The 25,627-nt window shown below is 44.6% G+C and overlaps 1 protein-coding gene across 3 annotated transcripts in view; it reads right to left on the minus strand.

The window, feature by feature from the left end:
- Dscam (DS cell adhesion molecule) overlaps nt 1–25,627 on the minus strand; it is a 625,088-nt gene that overhangs the window by 37,206 nt on the left and 562,255 nt on the right. For 2 of the 3 annotated variants that reach the window (XM_036203115.1, XM_036203114.1), the window contains exons 23-28: nt 23,789–23,952; nt 22,067–22,165; nt 19,080–19,268; nt 17,734–18,024; nt 14,654–14,830; nt 3,358–3,388 (exon numbers count right to left, since the gene is read on the minus strand). In XM_036203115.1, the coding sequence (XP_036059008.1) occupies nt 3,358–3,388; nt 14,654–14,830; nt 17,734–18,024; nt 19,080–19,268; nt 22,067–22,165; nt 23,789–23,952 (951 nt within the window). Of the gene's footprint in view, nt 1–3,357; nt 3,389–14,653; nt 14,831–17,733; nt 18,025–19,079; nt 19,269–22,066; nt 22,166–23,788; nt 23,957–25,627 lie in introns of those variants that run through there. The other variant, XM_036203116.1, reaches the window with a different exon arrangement.

The raw sequence follows: 25,627 nt of genomic DNA on the forward strand, positions 1-25,627 counted from the left end.
TCTTTCTTTTTAAAGCTCTTTTTACTGAGACAAATGAAAAGAGAATCTCATTTTCAGGACTGTTACCCAGTATGGTGACATCACTGCCTCTCCTTCCCAGTGAATTGCACCTATTAGAAGTACTTAGAAATGGTTTTCCTAGTCACCGTTGTTCTTTGGAGGAAAATCAAAATTAACAATGCAAAGTGGTGGAGGTTGCTATGATGATGGGTGTGACTTTTCCTCTCTGGGGGTATTTGTTAGGATGAAATTCATACATGGGAGCATGGAGCCTAGTGTTGAGTAAGGAATTTCAGGAAGTCTGGGTATCTGTGATTATAGTGTTGGATCACATCTTCTTTCCCAGACTTGTACAGCCAACCTTGCTTAGTAATCAAAAACTTGGTAGAACATGTTTCAGAAGCACATGACAAAGGCAAGGGAAATTATGAACATATTCAGGTGAGAAGCAGAAGGCAGAGTAGATGATATGCCCAAGATGAGAAAGCCTGCTGTTGACTATGAAGACTAGAACATGGGCTGTGACTTCATATTTTTCTTTTAGCCATAGCTTACAAACTCTTCAGCTGCCCAGAAAAAAAAAGTTGTCCAGATTAGAGACTGCAACTCAGAGGTCTCCTTTTTATTGATGGATATGACTGACCTAGACCTCTTGAGCCACCTTCAAAACACAGTGGTCCTAAATTGCCCTATTTGTAGTGGCCTGGCCAGCAAAGCTGTCAGTCTAAGCTTGAGCTGACCCAGCATGGTGACATCACTGCCTCTCCTTCCATCTCTTAGAAGTGCCTGGAAATAGTTTTTCCAATCACTTTTGTTCTTTGGAAGAAAACTAAAATTAGCAATGTGAAGTGGTAGTCATTGCTAGTTTTAATATTCTTAACATTAATTGACAACCAATGGGAAGACCATGATATGTTCCTGTTCAGCACGTGGCCTTTCAACTCTGTTATCTGCCTATCTGCTTTACCAATGCATGTTACTTTCTAAGATCTTGCTCTGGGGCTAATGTGGAAGGCATGCATTTAGGATCTTAGGAGAGGCAAAACTCAGATCATTCTTACTGAACAGAAAACACAGACCATGGCTTCACATCCTTCAAGTACAGGTGTGAGTTATGGATAGGGGCACCTAAAGGACCTCAGGAGAGCTACTAATGGGAAGGAGGGGCTGGAAAATCCACACGGCAGGGGAAAAGCATCCTGCAATTGCCTCCAACTTTCTAGGGTGCTGCAGAAGCCCTACTGGGGGCCAGATTATTAAAATGGTCCCTGCCAATGGGCAGCTGAGGTAAGCAGTGGTCATATCATGCCGAGCTCCAGGCAGCCCTCATCACTTATGCTGTTGCTTATTTATGTGACAGAGCTTTTGCAAGAGCAGCCAAAAAAAAATGTATGGGAGATTGCCTCATTTTAAATGTCAATTAATTCATAGTTTTCAAGCCTACATTATACAATTTGTTCTGCTGAGTCAGTTAGTCATTATAAGTCAAGTGGCTTCTGCTTCTTTACTTTCTAGACGTTTCATCAAAGCTGACAAATCCAGAGGAGCCTGGATGCAACATATGGGACAACAAGGAATGCCTCTTACTTTCTTAGTGAACAAATGTGGGTTTCCAGATGAGCATGGCCATGAGGGATTTTTATGCAGATTTGTGTAATCTCTCACATAAGTCTGATGTTTTCTGATTAGAGCTCTATCCTGAAGGAGATATTTTGAGGGAACTTGGATTTGTTTGCCTTTCATCCAAGCCTAGACTCTTGTAGCCATCTGTCCATTGGACAAATTCATTGATGTGTGAAAAGAACTTTAAAATTCCACATGACCCACACAGGCCCTGTGTTCTGATAAATACCAGCTCCCAAACTCAACCACTGACAATCCAAATGCCTGCACCCTGCTTCTGTTTTCCTGCTCTTGGCAAATGACAGCAGCATTCAACTCTTCAGAGCCAGCCTGGGTTTCTGCCACTCGGGTGCCCTATCTGAGAGGCACACAGGCTTAAAACAGTGTCTCCAATGATGTCTCTGAGAAACAGTCTTGGTGCACCAACAGCATCTAACCTCTTCCCACGTTAACAAAGATACTGGTCACATAGGACATGGATTCCTTATGAACAACACATTGACAACTTTACATGTATAGATGGAGAGGAAGTAGAAAGAGCTACAACTCATCCTCTTTTTCTCCCAATCAGGAAACCTAAAATGCCAACCCCATGATGTCTACTAGGGACTCTGACAGTTTTCTTATTTTCCAAATGCTCATTTTCTGGTTTTATCTTTTATTTGATTATTACATTATTAAAATGAGAGTATTAGGGGAGAGGTAACATGTCATCTGATTAACCCACATGTGTAACTGCTCAGCATCACACTGCTCCCATTTTTACAGAGTGCAGAGGATAGAAAGCACAGGGTAATGAGTGTCTGAAGGCAAGGGGAGGGGAAGGCAGTAGTAACGCATTCTGGGGGCATGGAAGAGACAGAATCTCCTCTTCATGCCATTGTCTACCTCGAGCCCCATGGACATCTACAAGCAAAGCTTGAAAGGTGCAGCTTGTCTTTGACAGTCCTCCCATGGCCCCATTGACTGCATCTGTGCCATGATGATGAATGGGGAAGCCACAGTACTGAGGATAAAATAGGCGGGCTATGGCTAGGCCTGGAAGTGCAGAGACAATAGCAACAGGACCTGGTGAACACACAAGTGGAAGGGTGCAGAAGACACCTGGGAACTGAGGGTGAGAGTCTGTCCCAGTCCATGGTGGTCGTTGGAGCACTGTGCACAGCAAGCACATTTTCTTTTGTGGCCCTCCTTGAACTGGGACAACTCTGTAAAAAGAAATCTTGATCTTGAAGTCTGTTTACCTAATCAGAAGCAAAATTAAGGCTTTCTGTAACACATCCCTGCTTCAGCTGCATCATCCTACTGTTTGAGTCTAGCCCACAGGACCGCCATGTGTGGCAAGTATAAAAATAGTCATTTGGTGTCTGGGTAGCCAACCATACATTACATGGATGTTTTGGAATATAAATGAAAATTATATGTTGAAATGAAAATATGTCACCAACTTCAGATCATCCTTATCATTAAATAATCAAGGCTAGGTAGAACTGTCCTTTGACACATGATACCCAGAGAACAATAAGAATGGGCGGTGGTGGCACACACCTTTAATCTCAGCACTCGGGAGGCAGAGCCAGGCGGATCTTTGTGAGTTCCAGGCCAGCCTGGTCTCCAAAGCGAGTTCCAGGAAAGGCAGAAAGTTACACAGAGAAACCCTGTCTCGAAGAACAAAACAAAACAAAACAAAACAAAACAAAAACAACAACAACAAAAAGAATGTCATGTTCTTACCTCATGAGCATTTCAGCTAAACTCTTTGCATCTGGGGAGAGAAAGCTAGTATTAGTATAAGATCAATAACTCATAATTAGTATATACTTAAAAGAAATCAACTCATTTATGTAGTTATAACAAGCCCTCCAGTCAGATGGCAAGCCATTTCAAGTACTTTTGTTTAACAATGTCACACTAATGACCAGGGCTTTATGGTCCCTTTATTTCTTCTACATAGGACTCTTTTATGGCTTTTATTTATAACAGAAAGATGTATGAGTAAGTATCCTGTGGCCATAAAATTGCAGACATCTATTAAAGTTTTTATTACAATCTAATTATTTATCACTTCTAGAAAACCCAGTTTTATTTTCAACAGTCAGAAAATTAACATTTGGGAAAAAATCATTTATGTAGAACAAACCCACTCTTTTCATTAACCAGGAAAGACAGGAACAGAGGATTTAAGTCACTGGGTCTCACTCTAAAAGGGCTTCAGTATAGAGTTCTGCACCCTGATTTTACAAACTTGGATGTTTTATTTCAAACTCAGAAAAAAAACTTTATTGTGGAATCCTCTTCCTCAAAGACACTATTTACAGAGACCTGGTTATCACCCCTAACACAAGAAAGCATATCTCAAAATATTGTAGGACAGATCAACTTATTTGGTAACGCTATTTAGAAATGCTCTGAAGTATGATTTATGCTTTTTACACATTCCCTCCTGGCCAAAGCAGAGTTTCCTTTCCTGGAACACAAAATCCTTCTCTCTCTCTCTCTCTCTCTCTCTCTCTCTCTCTCTTTCTTTCATTGCTCTAAGACTTTATGTTAGGGATCCTGTTCAAGGAATAGAACTTTCTGCAAATAGATTCATTTGTTGGTGAATGGCTCCACACTGAAGAAATGCATAAGCAGGGGCATTTCCACCTCTTTCTCTTGGGGCTGGGATTTGCCTGTCATGTTCCATGTGCAGAGACATGGGGACAATCTCAGATCAATTTTCTAGCACCTGGCACCCCAATGACCCCCAAGAGATTGCTCTAAAAACCACCAGGCCATGCCAGTTCCATTTGATAGCCTCAGCATGGGGCCCCAGCTTTGTGCACAGATGGGTTCAGTATGGAAGACAAAACTTGCCCCCTCTATTCCACCCACGTGGAATAACACAGGAAGCAAAATAGCACTGAATCTCCCAGCTCATGTCTTTATATTTGTCTGCAAAGATGAAGTAAATAGCATGAGTCTCTACTCTTCCTGAATGATTTAACACGTACAAAGTAAATATATCCATGGAATGCCAGAAGCCGGGGAGTAATTAGCTCTCTGTAACACCCAACAGTGGCTAGTACAATATACTAAGAAAGGGGACAGAACTGAACAGAGTAAATACTTGTCTTCAGCTCACACTGGGAGTGCATGTCTAGCTACCCGACCCTACACTTGTCCTTACATGGTGTGTTTGTTCCAGGCTAGCCACCAGCACTCCTTGGAGGCTCTTCATACTGATGTGTAGGGTGCCAAGGCTCCACAAAGGAGAACAGAATTTCCAAGTGCTCCTCTAACTGCATAGACCTCGGCTGCAGCTGGCTGACCTCCTTCCTGGGCTAAGATCATTTTAGAATTGGGCTCCAAAGCCATGCCAGTCATCCCTGCCTAAGCCCATCCTTGAGAACAGATGTCTTCCTTCCATTTGGGCTATCATGTCCTTCTTCAAATTTTTGGGGAAAGTTGTACTAGCTGGAATTCCTTTCTTCTACAAGCTCCCTGAAACTAAACCAAGAAGCCCAGCTTTTTTTTCTTTTCTTTTCCTTTCTTTTTTTTTAAGCACAGTTTGGTGTTTGTATGGCCCAGGACAAGCTGATATAACCCTGGAGCATTTTCTAAGGACCTGTATCATATTACGCTTGTTATCTTGGGAGTGCAGGATAAGTCTCTTCAGTATCACTGTGTTGCAGTTAGAAATGAGGACGTGGGTCCTGAATATGCCCAGTGGTGAATGGGGCTGCACGTCCAGTGTTTGTGGCTTAAACACTTTCTCTGCTATTCTTTGTACCTGGAGTAGAGTGAGAGTTAGGTTCCCAGACACCAAGGAGCGGACACCTGGCCCAGCAGGTTAAGGGAGATAATCCCAGGATAGTCTTGTATCAGGCTGGAGAGAAAGAGACAGATCTCTGCTTGGAAGGGACCAGGAACCTTAACTGAGGGGTTAGGGCTTAAATGGGCAATCAGAGAACTCATAGGCACTGGGATAATGGACTTGTTCAGGGAAGAACAGGTCTCTTTTACTGTATAGAGAGGTCACTGGCATGGTGATGGATGAGGGTGGCCTCAATGTTATGGAGGTGACTAGCATTGTCTGAAAGCTGCTACCTGGCCAAGATGAGGCTGAATATGGAAGAGGTGGGGGTGGGGTGAGAGGGCTATACACTAGTGTTCATCATGCCTCTTACTCAGAAGGTGTGGATAGGAAGTGGGGCACTATGCTCTATCACCAGCTTCTTACAGAGGGCCAAGCAAGAACCTGGGAGGGTTGGATTAAGGAATCAAGTGGCCTGAGGGTGGAGATGACAGTACAGTGTGACACTGGAAAGAACCTGCCAAAACCCAGAGCCCTGCCAGTTGTAGTAGGGACAGGACAGACAGACTGCACGGAGCCCAGGAAAAAGGCTAGAATTGGGATGCTCAGCATGAGATAGGATCTAGTAGGGCATGGAACCTGGGTTTGGGTAGAGAGCTGAGGAAACCTGTTTTAAAAGCTAGAGGTGCTGGATGGGGCTGTTGAGAGGCAGGCTAAAAGTCAAGTTAGGGAGAGGTCTGGGCAGAGACAAGGCTTGGAGTGTTGTTTGTGTTCATATAGGAAGAGGGTAAAGAGCCAGGGGCACATCTCAGACATGCTTTCATTTAGGGAAAGGAGAGAATCTGGAGCACGTTAATACATTTTAATAATTTTGGAATATAGGATCTTAACAGTGACAGAGGCTTTCAAATTAGCTTCCTAATGAAATTTGAGATCTTTCCCCTTGGGTCTCAGGCAGCTATTACAATGTGTGCTACCTTTAGGGGGTCCAGAGCTGGCGTTGTGGGTCACTGAAGTGACTGTCTCCTGTTGCTGCACACCAAATGGCCCCTCACATTCCAGGACCCCAGAATGACCAGTGCTTCCCCAACATCTCCCCTATGTCTTGTTTCTTCCTCTCCACTCAGATACTAACACTAGGTGACCCCAGCTCCAGTGTCTAGCCTTTTTTGTCACAGTAGTACCAGAAGAGCAACAGACTTGCACTGTGTCTCCCAGGACGGCACCTTTGATTGATACTCTCAAATCAACCCCATGCAGTAGAGATCTTCAGCTCTGAGTTGCTCAGTGGGGAACTCATGGTACTCTCAGGTATCCTGTCTATTCTCAATTCCTGCTGTGACCTCTCCCTCCCTCCCTCCCTCTCCCTCTCCTGAACTTGTTTTGATGTGACTTCTCCAAGTCCCTCAGCTCTGGGTTGGCTCTTTGCTCCCTCCTGGAACCAGTGGCAGTCAGCACTGTGGTTCTTCTCTGAGCCTACAGCTGAACACTTTCTAATCTTACCTGTGACCACCTGTCCAAATATCCACATTATCTCTCCTCTCCTTTGTTATATCTTGGGTATAGCCCAGTCCTTAGTAAACAGGAATGTGGGGAAGTGGCTGGAGATTTGTTTGGGATCCTCTTTTGTTGCTATTTTGAGACAGGGTCTTGCAGGCTTGGTTCACACTCCTGATCTTGTCTCAGCCTCCCGACTGCTGGGATCACAGGTGGGTACCATCTCACTTGACTTTCTAAGGATACAGCATCCCTCTCTGGTACTGAAATTATTGATGCACTTTCTACCTATCCATAATGATGGGGTCTTCTGGGGCCAACGAAATGGTATTGCTGTTCTCATATTTGGGCTGAGTGTTCTCTTCTTGAGTTTAAATTCCCTAAAATCCTCAAGCACTTCTCAGGTCCTAATTTCTAGGTAATTCTCTACTTTGGATTCTCTCTTTTATGAAAGGCTTATAATTTCATAATGTCCTTTATATCCACCTTCCTGAGTATAGACACTGATAGTTTTATATATATTCTCTTCCCACATAGTCATGAGAATGCCATATCCATTACAGGAATTGCAAGTGATTTTTTTACAACTCCTATAGAGACTTTTCAGTTCTGCTGATTCAATTTTATCCTTTTGACTGTGGCCTTTCAAAGTCCATGATCTCTGGACTCTTCACTCTGCTCTCTCTGTCTTCCTTCCCACCTGTGCAAGCCACATACCACAATCTGCTCAGCACTCCATGGCTTGTTTCCATATCAGTCAGCCCTGTAAAAACAGAGAGTGGGTCTATCCCAGACCTCTGGTGGCTCTTATTACATTTCCTGGTGGCTCAGAAACCACCCTTTCTATGGCTTAAGTTAACTCACTTCAAAATAAAACGTTCTGAACTGATTCATTCTTAACTGGGTGGATACCACCCATCATCTGGCATCTCTCATTTGCCTTTGGTGATTGAAAGACTATTTACAAAAATTTGGGGATTGTATATGGGAAGATTTTGCTTAGAAACTTCAAATGGTCTCCCTTGGGGTCTCTCAGAACTTGTACCCTGTGACCCAATTTCTAATCTTTCCAGTGGTAGGAGTGGAGGAGAGTCTTCAGTGAAATACCATAGCAGTAACTGGTGTCTACATTTTGCTCATTGTTTTTTGGACATGTGTGACTGTTTTATGTCAATAATGAAAAACCAACTCCCTCCCTGGAACCTTGGCTACTTCACAGGTTTGGAAAATAGCAGGCTAATGGAGGCTCTGGTAATTGTTAAGCATCTTGAGCTTTCTCTGACTCTCTTCCCCATCTCATCTCCTTCCTTCCTTCCTTCCTTCCTTCCTTCCTTCCTTCCTTCCTTCCTTCCTTCCTTCCTTCCTAATTTCCTTCATTTCCTCCATTTCCTCCTTTTATAATTCCTGGTCCTGCTGTTCTAGTTCAAATAGCTCTCCTCCTGCTGCATACCAGAGCAGATGTTGGGTGGCTTTCCTTCCACCTGCCATCTGTTCTGTGGGAACGTCACCCAGAGCCTAGCTCTTCCTGCCCAAACACAGTCAGGCAGTTCTGGGCATAGCTTTTTACATTTTCACATACTTCAGCTCAATCTAAGATATAGACTGGGTGACATATCTCCTAAAGTCCTTGGCTACTTCTTTCTCGGCTCCTCTACTAATCTGTTGTCTAGGGAATGATAGAGAAAGTCTACCAGGCTAGTACGGTGATAGAGAAATGTGGAAGGAAGAAGTTTCTGAAGGCATTTCCCAGCTCCTGAGCCATACAGAGAAGACTAGAAAATAATGACAGAGATAATGATGATCAGATTGTCACCGGTCATCTGCCTGTGGAGAACAGGTTCAAGTGTGTGGTGGGGTGGAGGATTATGAGGTTCTGGCAGTGAGTGAGAGGCCATGTGGCTGAGCATATGATCCTGGCTGACTGCCAAGTAGTCAATGGTGGAAATACTCAGGGAGAACTGTGGCAGATATTCAAGGCACAAGCTATATATCAATGTATTAATAAAATTAGGGACCACATGACAGGGAGTGATAATCAAGCTAAAAAATTAACCAAGGGCTTTTGGAGTGGGAATCACATTCATATGCTTTTGATTGCATGCTCATTTCTTCTGACTCCATGAGTCATTGCTAGTCATTAAAAACTTACTTGAGCTGGGCAGTGGTGGTGCACACCTTTAATCCCAGCACTCAGGAGGCAGAGGCAGGCAGATCTCTGTGAGTTCGAGGCCAGCCTGGTCTCCAAAGTGAGTTCCAGGAAAGGCAGAAAGCTGAACTCTCTTCTCCCTTTGTCCCAACATTGCTTTGGACCTTTGGACTCATGGCAGAGTTTAGTTTTTAAGTCGACAGCATGGACATGGCAATGCCAATTTTATACCCCATCAAGTCGCCCAGGGGTTGATGGGAGACTGCTCTAGAAGTACAGTTCTGTCAGGTCTGGGAGATCCACCTGAGGTGTTTCAGGAGCATCACAGTTTGGTTTTGTTCATTGCCTATGGGCTCTCTGAGGACACTGCTCTCTTCTTGGCTCTGCACATGTGTGAAGGAGCACACCAGTAGATTTGCATAATGTCATGGAGTGGTCCACCCAGGCCCTGGCCTGCAGCCTAGCAAGGCTTTCTTAAAAGTCTGAGCAGCTTCATATTTTAAACATCTATATGTTTCTTGGGTAGAGAAGAGTGAGGGGGGGAGAGAGAGAGAGAGAGAGAGAGAGAGAGAGAGAGAGAGAGAGAAGAGATAAAAAGAGAGTGCTTATTCATAACCTCAGGTCTGTGTTTGCTTGTCTGAAGCTCTTGAGGAAAATGGAGTGTGCTTGGACTAACCTCTATTGTGAAGTTACTTGTACACCTCAAAGCAAAAGGGAAACCATCTATGGATAGCAGATCTTGTTTTGCTGCTCCACTCATCCAAAGTTTCTATTTGAAGGTTCCCCACTGTCAGCTCTACTTTTCAGTGGGACTGAAAAAGGCTATCATAATGTAGCTATATATATATATTTTTTTTGCAAGGGCTGTGAACCTGCATTTAGGTTTTTACAAGATTCCAGCCAGAACTTCTAATCATTGTCATGCTCGTGTAGAAAATTGTAAATCTGAGGAGAGATAAATATCCCCAAAGATAGTCTTACATGCTTGTGACCCGAGAAAATTGCAAGAACAAACAAGGGCAGGCCAGAGCACCCTGGCAAGCCAGGCACGGTTCCAGGGACAGCCTGACATCCACGGTGCCTGCTCTTGACTGGCCATTGTTGTGTCCAGCTCACCAGCTGCCCTTGGTTCACCTCCATCTCATCTCAATGCTTCCTGGTCCTCCACCCTCTCACACAGAAACTCTCATTTACTCAGCTCTGCTGTGATAACTGTAGGGAGAGAAGGAAAGGATGGGAGTGCTCAGGAGAGGGAGAGAGGGTAGAAGGAGAGAGAAGGAAGGACTGAAGGAGAACTAAAGAAAGAATGAAAGTTTTCATAGTAAAGGATCTTGTGTGTGTGTGTGTGTGTGTGTGTGTGTGTGTGTGTGTGTGTGTGTGTGGTGGTAGCTCATGTTATATAGGTGCACATGTGTGTACCTTTGTGTGGAGGCCAAAAGACACTCTTAGGCATGGCTCCTCAGGCACCATCCATCTGTCTACCTTTTTCTTTTGAGGTCAGGTCTTCCATGACCTGGAGCTTGACCAGAAGGGTGTCTGGCTGTTCACTGAGCCCCAGCAATCTGCCTGTTTCTACCTCCTTGGTGCTGGGATTACAATTCCATGTCACCAAATACCTAAGTAGTATCTGAGGATCAAACTCAGATCCCCATATTTATGTGGCGGGTACTTAACTGAACATCCCTCAGTCCTGATACCATGTTTTCTTAACCACAGTTTATTCTCCGCAAGGAACCCCTTAAGGGTCACCCTCTCTGCATTCTCCCCCTTTCCTAGCGGCGGGGGTTGACACTCCAGTGTGGAGACATGTTTATTTTTCTTTTCTCCTCAAGCTTGAGTGCCTCTCTGAGCTTAGTTCAAGCTGCTTTTTGTTTTTTGAAATGGGGAGAGCTTTTGGTTGTTTTCAGAGGAGAAACTAGTCAGTAGAATTAAGAAAATGGAAATGACTCCTCACAGTCCACCCCAAGTCTGCACCTTGTAAACCACGAATCCAGATTCCCTTTGAAAAGGCCGCTTGACATTGGTCAGTTTGGAAAACTTGTTCATTTTTGTTGTTTTGTTTTAAGGGGAGAAGGGTGCTTTGCTAGAGAAGCAGTCAAATGGCTGCCAGGCAGCCATGCCAACTGATCACTATGTTTCTCTTATTTGATATAGAATTCTTGGTTTGGAAATGCCAGCTGCCCCTGCTGAATGGCATCAACACAGACTTTTAGTCCCTCAAAAATCCCCTCCTAAAAAGCAGAGATTTTACTAATATTGGAGTGGAGTACTAGACTTGGGAATCAAATTTTTATTAGGTTGGGGCAGCTGGGATTCTGGGTCTGGCTGGTGATTCACTCTCTAACCTTGCAGTTCAAAGGATCTAGAAGTTGGGGAAAACCAGGGCATTGTTAAAAGCAAGAGGCAGCTTCTGAAGTCCTGGATAAGGATATAGATTTAAAAAATCTAGCACTTGGAGACAATTTAGAAGGTCGCTGTACTCTAAATTTAGTAAGTCCTCAGGAAGGGAGAATATAGGTTGGCTAAGCTGCTTCAGTCCCATTTTCTTTCATTTTATTTTTGCATAAAAGAATATTACCTTGTACTCCCCTAACTAGGTTGCTCCTCTACACAGTACGATGTGCTATCCATGGAAACACTTCAGTTATGTCCAACTTTGGACAATGCCACTGAATAAGGGTAACAATCTGAACTTGGCCTCGAATAACCTTAAGCCCATCCACAAGACACTCCTATTTATTCCTAATTTAAATTTGCTTACCCCATTTTTGATCCTGCTAAGTGGATGTTTGAGCAATACCGATGTGTTCCTAGAAATACTGACCTTGTTTTGGACAAGGTAAGCATGGCGGGAAACGGATCTCTCCATGGAATCTGTAAGCCTATGGGAACTGATCTGAATGTAGGCACGGGATCTGTTTTACGTGGGCCAGGCTTTAATTGAGTAGCATTACTAATGAATCCTGAGGGGTTAATAGACACTTGTGACTTCAAACTCTGTGGCTGCATCTGTGTTGGAAATGTTTTATGTGGTTAATGGACATTTCAAGGCGGTAGGTAGTTTGGAGACTGGCCCAGCTTTCCACATTCTCTCTGTGGGCCCTTCACTCACTCTGCCCTTTTAAGGCAGCACTTCCTGGGGTTACAGAGAGATGAGTGTGCCCCCTACTATAACCCTTGATCTAACACTTCTAAGGGATCACTGTCTACTGTCAGAGGGTCTTAGAGACCTTTTGATCCCCAGAACCTTGTCAATCTCTTATGATCAAAAGTAATGGGGAATAAGAAAATGCTGTTACTTTTTTAAAAAAAAAAACATGTTACACGTGACCCATGGTAGACAACCAACAGTGGTTTGCTAAATTAAATCCATCTCAACATGACCTTTAAATCTGACATTAGGAAGTGGTGGGGTCTGAACTGGGTACCACATTCTTTGCTTTATTACCCCTCTCCTGTCAGACCCTTTGTGTTGGTACCCTGGTAGCTGTAACAAGGAATTCTCTTGAATTCTTTGCCCCTTAGCATCTCACGGGAATACATTCTGTTTCTCTTGCTGCCTCCCTGTAAAAACCTTCCCACTAGCTCTTCTTTATCTCCTACACAAAGGAAACAAAACCACTTCAGGGACTGAGAGCCTGCACCCTCAGATGTGGAGGACTTCTCCTCTCACAAGCCCAACTGCAAAACACCAGAGTCTAAATGTAGAGATGCTAATCCCAGAATACTCTCTGGACACAGCCCTTTCAATACAACAACTAAAGGCCAAGAAACTGGTAAGGAGGAAAATTTGAAACCTTGTGGGTCTTCTATCAGTTGGATCTGTTAGCAATAGCTTTTGCTGGAAATGTTCTTGGCAAGAAAAAGGTACCATTAGGTGCTGAGGTTGTAAGTACAGTCATGAAAATAAGACAGTAGTGGAGGAAGTGTGGGGAGGGGTTTGGCAGGGTGCTACAGTCCTGAGAAGCCCCACCCAGCTAGCTCATCCATCTGCTCCCACACTGGTGTGAGTCAACATAGGCCATCAATAAGACACTTCATGGTTGGTATGAAGAGTCTCAGGCAATTCACAGCCTTCTATATGGAACTGGTTTGACACTGCTATCTACATAGAAGGACTGCCACTGGATACCTCAAAGACAATGTCCCCAAAGTCCAGGCCACTGGGATTTATGGTGAAAGAGGGTTATCAAAATGTCCATTTGATTCTTTAGTGACAGACACCCCAAGTGCAATGCAACTATCTTTGTGGTGGGCTCCTACTCTTAGCTTCCCACTCTCTTCTCCTTTGGGACTCACCCCACCTCCTTCACACTGATTTAGGATTTGTCCAAAGCCCTGTTTTGGCATGTGTGACCTGTTAGATGCTGAGGCATGCACATCTCAGTAGTACTCTGAGTTGCCTTTATCTATGAGAAGCATAGGCAAAGTGCTTAGGTTATCTACAAAATCGAAATGCAGTTGACTTAGGAAGACTGTTTTGATGAGACTGACAGATGACACATCTGGATTTCTGGGCCCCGGGATCTTTAATGGAAAGACAGTTAAAATGTGCAGACGGGCTGAAAGGGACTTCAAGTTGGAAAGTAAGAGGAAATTGATAGTAGTAAGTGTGAGGGGCACACGCCAGGAGACTTCTGGAGAGAGAAGATGGACCAGACAGCATCGTGCCCAGCTGTGCTAATAGGATCAGGGTCAAGTTAAGGACTTACAGATGAGATCAAGGTCTCTTAAGTATAGAATCAAGGCCTCTGGGTACCATGGGTGTGTTTGGGGGGCTGTCTCAAACCTTACTCCTGGAATGTAACTCTGAAGGCTATGTAGATGTGACATGGCTCCACACTGTCTTGACACTGGAACAAAACTACTCTGTGGGTGCCCCGTCAAACAATGGCTTGGTTGAAGACCTGATAAGTAGGAGGTACAGAATGTTTTTTTCCCAGAGTTACTTATTTGAAATTCTTTGCACTCACACTGCAGAGTAAGGGCTGCTGGCCAGAAAGTGTGAAGAGCTTTCTCACCCAGAACCACACAGATTTAGACCCTTGACAAATGGAATCTATTCACCATGGGTCTCTAGCCTGTGTCCCACATTTTCTGCTGTGTTTTCTTCACAGTTAAACTCTAATTCAGGAAAGGGTGTACTTTCTGCATCACTACACTTTGCCTATCCCATAAGCCCCTATCTCTGCTTCCAGGAAACATCATTTCCAGAGCAAATCTCAAAGCTTTTTTTTTTTTTTTTTTTTTTTTTTTGCTAAAGCCGTAATTGGTGGCTTTACCAGAACCACTGAAAATCAAACAGAGCAGGCTTGAAAATCCCATGAGAAATTAATTTTCTTTGTCTGGCAATATCTAGGATTTAGGGGACTTGTAAGGAGGTTGCTTGCACTCCATTTCTGATTGTGTGTGATTGAATGCTTTGGGTTCCCCACCACCACTAGGGCTCCAAAGACTTGCAGAGGCCACATCAGGCACTGAATCATAGCTGGCAGAGCAGGCTCGTAGGGGACATGTCTTCCCTCTGGAGAGTGGCCTCTGGCTGACCTCTCTTCAGGGGACACACAGTGTACCCAGGTACCTGGACCCACCTCTCAGCCTCTTCAGCCTCTGTTCCCGCCGTCTCCTCCGCAGAACCAGTAGAAGCACAAAGAGCAGCAGGACGCCGATCAGGATGCAGGAGATGGTCACTAGGATCTTGAGCCCTTCGTTGGTGGTCAGCCCTTCTTCACTTTGGACGACTGACTTAATGAGTGGAGGGATTGTACCTGAAAACAGGGCCACGATGTTAGATGACTATTAATGGCGACAGCATGGTGGAGTTTTTAGGGATGATGGGTTACAGAAAAAAAAACAAAAAACAAAAAACACCGCGCGGGTGTGGTTGATCCAAGGGTGTCTGTGTGATGAGGAAATGAGAGGAACTTTTCCATACATGTCTGGATTGACAAGCTCACTCCATCTTCCCTTGGCCCAAACTTTTCCACTCTAGCACATCTTTGTTTTGCACAGCCCTGTAGGATGCCACCACCTGACAGTATGATGCCTGGGCTCTGGCTCACAAAAGCCACCTTAATTCACCCGAAATCCAATGCCCACTTGGCTGTTAGGCATTGTGCTTTTTTAAAGGCTGTTTGAAAAAGTGCATATGAAGAACAATAGGTTTGCTAACTGGATGGAAAAGCCCCCGAAGGGAGGATGTGAGGTACTCCAGCCTAAGGAAGGGAATATCTTTATCTTTTGATTATTCTCTTGATCTCAATCCTAGTTTCAAAATTCCCAGTCTAGGGCAGAAGAGCAAAGGGCAACTTTTCAAACGGGGTCTATTAGGGTCACTGAAAAGGGAGTTGCTGACAGGGCATTGTTACACTGCTCTACAAAATTCAGATTATTTAGAACCAAAAGAAAAAGCAGACATGAAGTGAACTCTGGGCTGTCTTAAGATGCTTTCTACCCTGAGGCTGAGCACGGGTGCAGAGATCTAAACAGACATCTGTGTTTTATGGGGCACACATTTTGCCATCCTCCATTATATAAGGTGTTCCATTCTCACTGCCTTTTCCGTGTAAACCAGAAAGCCAAGGCTTTAAGGGGAAAAAATGTCATTTCTCCAAGAGCAAAAATGATTTTATCTTGCATTTAGTAATCGGAGCAGTGAAGATACAACCATTGGCCCTCTGTGATCTCTGCTGGAGTTGAGCGGAGTTCTTCCAATTTCACAGCATCTCTGGCAGCAGACCCAATCTTGCAAATAACCAGACACCAAGAAAGAGACACAGAAGAGGCACCTGTGAGGCTGGTCTGTGCACAGGACACTGCAAGGACATGCAGAAAGATTTGGAAAAGGAAAACAGAGGAGACTCAGATAAAGAGATGGAGAAGTTGTGGATCTGACTGATATGAATATCAGGTTAATTTCTGTTTCAAGTTAGTTTTCCCTAAAATGATAACAGTATCTTCAGGCATATGTGACAAAAGAGATACTAAAGGTACACAGCCATGGTACCAATTCAGAGAGATCTACTGTCTTTTTCAAGTATAAGACTATGTACTCTTATTTCTTTGTGCCATTAAATTATTTCAGAAAATATAATGCACCTTACATGCACTTTTCCAATAGGATCTTGAGTAAAGTGAGAACATTAAATATTTAGCTACTGGAACACATATAAAGTCTGAAGACTATTTGTGCCAGAACTTCTAGTGACATCATCAGATGTGAGCATGCCATCCATGTGTGGATTTTAGCAAGCTCTCTGGCATCTGCCCATATGGGAGCATAGCCATGGGCTAGAGTGTAGGTGTCCAAAGTGACAAGTATGCTAACTACACAACTGGGCATGTGCTTTCAGGGAGCTTGGGTGAAGCCTTAAAAGTTATTCATAAAAGCCATGGTCTTGGCACTTTGTTGTGTAAGAACAGAGAATTAAGCCCCACTAGGAGAAGAACCTTAGACATGAATGTTGCTCTGCCTATGCATGACCCTTGGGACAAGGACTTCTCTAAATAAAGACACACATAGAACAGGAGGAGGCAATGTAAGAGGGGCCTGGGCCTTTGAAGAGGAGGACAGCTATCCAAAAGCACAGTGGCTGACCCTGTGCCAGATTCCAGGACTAAAGCAGACCACTGGGTAGAGACCCAACACCAGAAGGGTTTCTATCTTGGGTCCTTCCTGCAAAAGCAAGAGGAATTTGGTTCTATCTGAGAAGGGCTTTAGAAGCAATGATTGCAGGCAGGAGATAGACACAGCAGGATTAGCACAGTGTCCAGAGAGGAAAGAACAACTCAGGGCCTACTGGGACCACAGTCCATTCTGAGTAGTAGAAGGGACAGAAGGCAGAGGGGGGAGCTGGTCCACAGCTCCAAACAGCCTGATGAGTCACCACTGGTGATCAGAACCTATCGCTGCTATTGGACAAGTGAGGGTCACCATGAGGCTACAGAATCGTCATGGACATGCTGCAAGCAAGGCCTCCCAGAAGACCAGTTAACTAACCCTAGAGATGCTGCCCCAGTTGCACTGATCTGGGTGCTGTTCAAGTATCAGTAAGAGACCTCACCCCAATATTAGAGAAAGGGTCAGAATTTAAGTCATTTGGTTTGGGGCAACAAAATGTCAAGAGACTCCCTGTTTTTTAGAAAGTGCCACATGTGTGTGCAGAGGCCTGCTGTGCCATTCGACATTCTATTCCTCTCAGTGCCTCTGCTGCCTCTGCGCAAACTAACCTAACTTCCTCTGCCATGGAGAACTGTCGTGCACATGCATTTTAAGGGTGTAATGAGAGCAAACAGAAAGTTGTTGTGTGGATTGGGATGGGTGGGGGAGGGGTGGGAGACAACAAAAGCAGTGTTAGCTCACAGTCATTTGCAAAGCAACAGAGCCATGAGGCAGAGTCCTTCAACCTGAGAGAAGCCAGCTCCTGCACTAAGACTCCCAGGGGAGTTCATGTGGGTCCTCAGTCCCCTTTTAATGGACACACAGTGATGGTCATCTGTGCATAATGGACTGGGAAGCCCACAGGGAGGGGGCTGAAAGGCCCAAACCCTAACGGGCTTTGGGGGCACTGCTCACTCTGTGATAATGACAAGTGTCTCCTAGGAGAGTGAACAGCAAACATGTGCCCATCCCCGAGCCGCAAGCAGGAAAGCCGTGAAGCCTGGAGCTTACTGCCATCGTAGTTCAGCGTGGCGAAGTTGGCTTGCTTCTCGGCGCAGCCCGCACTGTTGCACACGCGCATCTGCAGCTCATACCACGTGGCTTCTTGCAGGTCATAGAGAATGTAGGACTTGGAGAGGGAGGTCCTCTGCGCTGTGGTCCAGACTGTGGTCCCGAAGGGTCTGTACTCCAGAGTGAAGGAGGTGATGGGACAGCCTCCGTCATTCCAGCCAATCAGATTCAGCCTCACCCGGGTGGTGTTGATGCTGGCAAAGAGCTCCTGCTCCTTGGAAAACTGGGGTTCTGTGGGAGACACGGGCAGTGTTACTCGTGGGTAAAGGGGTGACCACACTGTGTTCAGGTGTTTGCCCTGGGCTACTGTCTCTGTGTAGCCTTGCTCTGGCCCAGGCCAGATCCCCAGTCATTCTCAGCAGGAACAAAACCTTGGGAACCGACAAGTTGTCCCAACCACAAGGACCTGAGCCTGAATGAAGGCTGAATGGATACACGCTATTCGTTACACAGTATAAGTGTAGAGTTCTCTGAAGAACAGCTCTACTTTCCTACGTGGAATCCTTCAGTGGTTCACACTGCAGGATGCAGAGCTGAATAATTTCCCTTCTCATGTAGATACCGAGTGGAGATTTGGGAGAAGACAGAGTGGGATTTGGGAGGTATTAACATCTCTCCTCTACAGTCCAAACACTTAGTTCAGGGGCCTCTGACATAGCAGGCATCATTCTACACAGACCAACCCTGCATCCCCGAATCCTTATCCCATTATCCAAGACTCAGGAGCTATATCCAAATACCGCCTCTCTCCAGCCCCACTGGGCTTCCTCCCCGTGTAGGAAAGGAGGAGCTCATCAGATCTTTCTTCTCCTTGCTACACAGATATGGAGCCAAGTCTCCTCTTCTTTCCACCATCTCCAGCTGTACCCTTGACCTCTGGGAGCTGCTTCCCTGGGCTTCACGTCCTTGAACTTCTACATTATTTCAGATAAAATCCCAATTCACTTTGAAGTGCTAACCTATTAGCCTAGTCATTTTCAGCCTGAAAATCTTTGAGGATGGGTGCCTCACCCATTTCATGGCTGCCCAGCCTGGGAAGTCTTGTTGAGACCTTTCCTAGGGCATTCTTCTTTGAACTGTAAAGGAAAGAATGAGGTAGGGAACCAAAACGTTCTGGAAGGTCCTGTGGTCTCTCTCATCACTCTGTCACTCTTCCAGTCTCATTTCAGGAACGAGAAAATTCAAGTACATAAAAACGACTATTAAGTATTGGCTGAGTCTTTCACGGTCCTCCACACTTCGTTCTGGGAGACAAGAAATAGAGAAATGGCAGGCAGGCATCTCACCTTTTCCCAGAGTTTTCGCTTCTATGATTTCGCTTATGCGCCCTGGTCCCACTCCATTTTGGGCAGTCAGAGTGAACTTATACCATGTCCCACACTTCAGGTTTTCCAAGCGGTAGGAGCGCTCACTGGGGCTGATGGGAAAGCTACCCCACTGTTCACTGTTATCCTCGGAATATTGCAGGATGTAACCTACAGGAATCAAGAAATGTCCTAGTGAGCATTCTCTGAAGGTAATAGGACGAGTTCTCCAAGTCTGGGTGTTTTTAGAAGAGAATAATTCTAGCTCTTCCTGATTCCAGGAAGTGTCCCCCACATGGGGAGATGTGCTGGGCTGAATTGATTAGTGAGCCGCTTTGACCCCACAAGCCATCATTACTATGGTAACATTACCATGCTTCTTTCCACGCCCACTTAACACTATGTTGGACACTATGGGATGAGTACTAAGCTGTCAAATATCTGTCTCTCAGGGCACATGTCTAAATCTTTGGGTACAGGCTGAAAGGGGCTAAGTTGACAGTGGGGATGGAGTGAGAGTAGGGGCCTTCACAATTGCCTCCTTCCTACATATTACTGGGAGGACAGCTGCAGTCACAGGGGATATTGGCTCCAAGCCCTGCAGCCATCCCAACATTTCTATAGCAACCTGGCTTCTCCTCAGGGTGAATGGTTCATTTCTCATCTCTGCCTATAACCACTCTCTTAATGGTGTCTACTACCACTGACCATATCAGACAGTGCCCTAAGCACCTAGCTTACTTATGTCACCCCAACACAATGCCACAAACTGTGCTCTGATCCCATAGTGCTGGTGACAGCCCAGCAGAGAGGGGGGTGCAAACTACCTCAACAGCAGGCCTTGTACTCACTCCCTGCTCTGGTGGCCTTGATACTCTTTGTTACGTTCTTTATCACTGATATCTGCAGTTATGTTTCTGAGGTCAGATGTGTCCTCTCTGCTCGACCCCTTGGCACCTAGACTGTCATAATCTGACTTGTGCATGGTGTCAGGGCCTTAGGGGACTAATGTCTTCTATCTCTCCCTGGGGACTTCTTCTTTTAACACAGAACACTTTTCATCTGACACACTACAGAGGCTCCATGCCAAAATCCAGAGCCATCCAGACTCTCCAAGTCCCTCCCTGGGGTACCACTCACCACTGCTTCTGTCTCCTGTTGTTATCAGTATCTTCCACACATATCTTACCCACCTGTTCTCTCTGGCTTCCTGGACCTCTTTGCCCACTGTTGTGTTCCTAACCTGAGCTCCCCCAAGATAAGCCATCTCTGTAGAAGATCTGTTCTCTGCCTCCACTCCAGCTCACTTGTATCTTGGGAACTATGCTTTGCTCTCATTTCCTACCACCAAGGCCACCTCTAGACCTAAGCAATTTGGCTGCCTGATTTCTGTTCCCTAATGCTGCTGGATTCTGTGACAATAACATTCATCAGTACAGGTGCCCAATGTATGATGCCCTCCAATGCCAGTGGCTTTGGGACCACAGTTTTTTTTTTCAGGGATGTTCTGAAATTTTCTGGGACACTTGACTTGAAAATTCTTCATCAACCAAATTAGCTTCATTTATAAGACCTTCTGTGATGGCAGCTACCCAGGTCTCTCTCAAACTATGATGCTAACAAATTCAAACTGTTTGGAATCTAGATCCTGGATTCGTTGAGCCCATTTATTTTCTCTCTCTCCTTTGTGAGGCCATTGGTAGCATTTGAGCCTACTTGCCTTGACTGGCATCCACATGTCATCCACTTGTCACGAACTTTGGTGCCCTGTGGCCCTCTTCCCTTCCAGATGCCCAGCATCACTCCTGATTGCTGTAGTAATTTGACCACCACCGTTTGTGCTGTGTGGCGCCTGCAGCTGGGTCCTGGTGGCTTCTTGGCAGCAGTGATTTTGTTCCTCTGCTAATGAGTCCCTGTGCCTTGCACATGGCAGCCGTTTCAAAGCTGTCCCACGCTCCTCAAACCCACAGGCACAGCCTCACCCCTAATCATCTGCTATTTTTATAGTGTAACCTCACCTTTTTATTTCTGACAGAAATAAAAGGAAGAGTCTCCCTTCAGCCAGCGCCCAAGAACTGGCTCTAGAAGACAGCTCCATCCTGGCGAGTGGCACTTGTGATTTCTGGGGAGTGTGGCTATTCTCAGGGAGGCTGCTGTGCTGAGAATTAAGCTGAAGGAGCTGGGGTGCCATGGCCCCAGAAGCTGGCTGGGTGCCCCATGGCTCCATACTGTCATTTCTGAGTCTTTCCAGTTGTCTGCCTTCCCTTGAGCCTAAGCCCTGTCCTCTTGCGTGACCTGTGCCCTGGCACTCATTCTCTGAATAAAGGGTCTTTCCTTGTCTATGGATTACTAGATTGCGCCCTAACTCCACTCATGGCAGAAGGACCAGGGCATCTCTCTGCTTCAGTGTCAGCTCCCTCCCCCCGGACCTTGCTGCAGCTCACAATCCAAGCCTTCTGGCAAACAGGTTGTTTCCAACCTAATGCCCCGTACCTTTAATTACAAGCGTGCAAGGACAGTAACTGGTGAGTTGAAGGAATGATGTAGAGCTGACAAAATTTGGGGAAAAATAAACAAACACCTAACAGTTATTTGATGAGGAGATGCTACACTTATTACAACTTAACAACTTTCTTACATGATTCCAGACAGCTGGGGAGGAGAAATAACCACAGGTTACTAAAATTGGAACCTAACAAGAGCAGTGTGACTTCCAGTGGAGAAAACTAGGTGGCCTTCATTGTTTCCTCTAGTTGTTAATAGTTCACTATTAATTATATTAACTATAGGCTTGTAGACACCACAAAAACAGATGTATGCTTCAGAAGCATGCATAGGTAATGAAATTAATTTTCTGAAGTACTTGGGGAGAATAAATTATCACACAACAGTTATTTGATGAAGATGTGTCACGTTTTGGTTAGTGGATAACTCCACAAAATAGTGATTTGGATGGCTCATCTGCTTACCTCTGATGGAGCTACCCCCGTTGTCTCCAGGGAGCCAGGAGAGGGTGATGGAGGAAGAGGTTGTTTTGGATACAGTGAGCCGAGGCTGATCTGGTGGAACTAGAGAGGAAACAGTTTGTAGAAAACAAGAATTAGTTTTTCACATCTTCAATCCTCTGTAACAGTCATTTACCAAATCATTTGTAACAGCCATTGATTAAATATGTGCTTTAGGTTGCCAAAATAGGCAATTCATTTCTGTCAAACTGTCTGTTCCGTTGATATCCCAGGCTGAAGAGACAGAACACAGTGGATCTGTTGTTTAAGGAAAAGCCAACCACAGTTCTATCTTGACTTCCTTCATTTCCTCACCATGCCTTGGATTCCTGAGTTGTTCATTACGGACTGAAATCTTTAAATTTACTGAGGACACATGCACTAGTTTACTCTGAATTTCAGCCAGGAAATTAATTGGAAACAATAGACACGCTTACTTAGCTGCTCTGCTTTTCCCAAGAAAAAGAAAGGGGAGATTCATTTAGTAGGAAGAATAATTATAAAAACTTCCATGCTTCAAGGCACAGTGCACACACACACACACACACACACACACTCATCCACAAAAAAGTGCACACATGCACATATACAAGCATATATACAATCACAAACACATGAGTACATACACATACACATACAGCACAGGCACACACATACACACACATACACATGCACAAAGAGTCCTGAAAACCAAAGCTGAGATATGACAGCGGTTGTGGCAATGTGTACCCAACCTTATGTAAAGCTTGAGGGACATACACTGCTAAACAGTGACCTTAATTTAATTCTGGACAAAACACTAAATCATTTCACAATCAGATCATCCCAGACTTAGAGAGCACTCACATAAAACATCCTCTCTTCCTGTGAGGAAAGCCTGAGATGTTGACCCAAAGGCCTGAAATACTGACCCATCTGCTTAGAAAAATAATTTAATGGTAGCTTCAACAATTCCCTAGAACTGTCCTGATTTCAATTAACTCAAAATTCAAGATAGATTTCTCAGTACTCTTAGAACATAAGGTCCTTCCACCATCTTGTCCCACCCAGGAGAGTACTGAGGGTATTTTCACTTGCTGTGATCTGTTAACATGACAATATCTGAATCCAAAGAAGCATACACTTTAATTTTCCTCTGATAAAATATCCATCCTGCAACTAAATCTGAACCTATTCAACAGTCATGTGGGCTTTGCACACTGATTTACTATCACATTATTTGAAGGGAGCTGTGTATATTTTGTGTATGACAATAACTTACTAAATACAAAGTCTAACAATGAGCTTAGGGCTTCAATCAGTGCCTTTATGAAGAGCTGAAACTCTAAGCCTCTTGTTATACTACTTAACTTTGTAGCTGGTGCAAGATATCTCATTGTTTATTGACTTAATTAGTAGGCATAAATGATCACACTCAAAGACTTACTTTCCTTAAATGCTGTACTGGTTACACATGCATGAGTTGAAATTATCAAGAAGGACTTTTTTCAGAGATGTTCACATATAGAAATAAGAGACTAGGCACTTTATATGTAAGAAAAAAAAAAACCCAAATGTGGTCTTTGAGTTGTTCAGTTTATATTTTCCAAAATGAACATGGTATTTACAAAATGAAAATAGCAATGGGCACACGTAGTAAAAGATCATTCAAGAGGTCCCCTTACCCCCCCCCCCCCCGCTTTGTACCTTGTACTTGCAAATTTAAAATGATCTCATCTGATCCCCAGTTGTTATTGGCGACACAGCTGTAATAGCCTGAGTCCTCTGCTTTCACCGTGCGAATGATGAAGCTTCCATTGCTGAATATGCTCCTACGGCCATCAATCGTCACCAGGCTGGGTGTCCCGTTACTACCTCACAGAAAGAAAAATGCACAGATTAAAGAAATTACAACCCACATTAGCTGAGGTTGGCAAGAAGCATTAAGCCTTCTCTGGAGCAAACAGTAAATTGCAACCTCAATTATTTTTGCATTATAAAATAACTATGCTGCGATTATGTGACAAACTACTGACTAGGAAAGATTTAAAAAAAAATCTATCATGCAGAAGAAGAGCTGTGTCCATTGCCAAGAATTGAGCTCAACTAGTGGTCAAATGTTCACGACTACTGTCACACTTACATCTCTCTTTCCTCTACTACTCAGGCTTTGGAGACTTTCTCACTATGGCAATTGTGAGAAAATCTCTTGTTGGCAGAAGGGCCAGCTCGACCAAATCATGCATGGCAAAGTAAATTTTGTGATCTCTTATAGACTGAAAATCACTTTCAGATTACAGTTCTTAATGAACGTGACATACACAGAACCACCTGGCATCTCAAGGGAGCACAAAGCTGACCTCCTGTGAAGAGTTCTTTGTCATCACAACCACGAGCCAAGGTAGCAGATTGTCCAGTTGACTGGGGTCACTCCCAGGTAAGGCAGAGTGCCAGCTTGACCCAGGGAGCTTATGAATTTGCTTTGGATTAACCAACTTAAAATGCAATGAGAAAATTGCTCATGGGGCCCAATCCATTATTTCAGTCATTTACGCTTGTAAGTGCTTTTGTTTGAAAATAGGCACCCTTCTGAATCTCTTATTTTAAATCTCCATGGCTATCAGTGAATGTTCAGCCTCTACTTATATCTTAATTTCCCCCTGCATAGAGATAAAGCATGCTTAGGAGACACGTGGACAGACCTCATTGCGTGCTCTTTCCCTTCTACCTTGCTCTATTATTACAGTAATCACTATTGAGTATGGAGGACCAGCTTTTCTGTGAGTCAAGTCCTAATGTGTTTCATTTCTTTCTCTTGGGACAAGGTCTTGCTATGTGGCCCAGCAGGCTGGCCTCAAACTGGCAATGTTCCTGCCTTAGCCTCTCAAGAGCTAGAACTACATGGGACCGTCTTCCATCTCTTATTTTGCTTTAATTATGTGTGTATGTGGGGAGAGGGGTGCATAAGTGTATTACCCTTGGAGAAAAGAGGCTTTGGATCCCCCTGGAGATGAAGTGACAGGCAGTTATGAGGCACTAGATATGGGTGCTGGGAACCAAACTCAGGTCCCCTGAAAAGTCAGTACTGAGCCATCTCTCCAACCCCTCCATTTCTTAAAGTTCCTTCTTGGGGCACATGCCTTGGGTTATACTGTCCTTATCTCTGAAGACGAGACTGCTGGTAAAGCTCCTGATGACCTGAGCACCTTGTCTCCATGCCCTGGTATTAGAGAGCAACTCCACCATGATACTTGGTTATTCTGGCTCCTCTCCTCACAAGTGTTTTCATGGATTTCAGGGTCTGGACTGGTAGAGGATTGATACATACTGTTGATCAAAGCCACATGCTCCTAAGCAATTTCTCCTGATGGAGTTGGAATGCTCCATGGTCAGTACCTGCTGCTGTTTCTGCCTCATTTCAGGAGAGCACTAGGTTTCTTCAGCTTTCATTAATATGCATGAGGTAGGGGTTGATGTGTAGCCCAGTAGGTAGAGTGCTTGCCTAGCATGCATGAGGCTCTGATTTGATGCTTTGCATTGAACAGA

This window comes from Onychomys torridus, chromosome 12 (assembly GCF_903995425.1).
Source record: "Onychomys torridus chromosome 12, mOncTor1.1, whole genome shotgun sequence".
NCBI classification, from domain to species: Eukaryota; Metazoa; Chordata; class Mammalia; order Rodentia; family Cricetidae; genus Onychomys; species Onychomys torridus.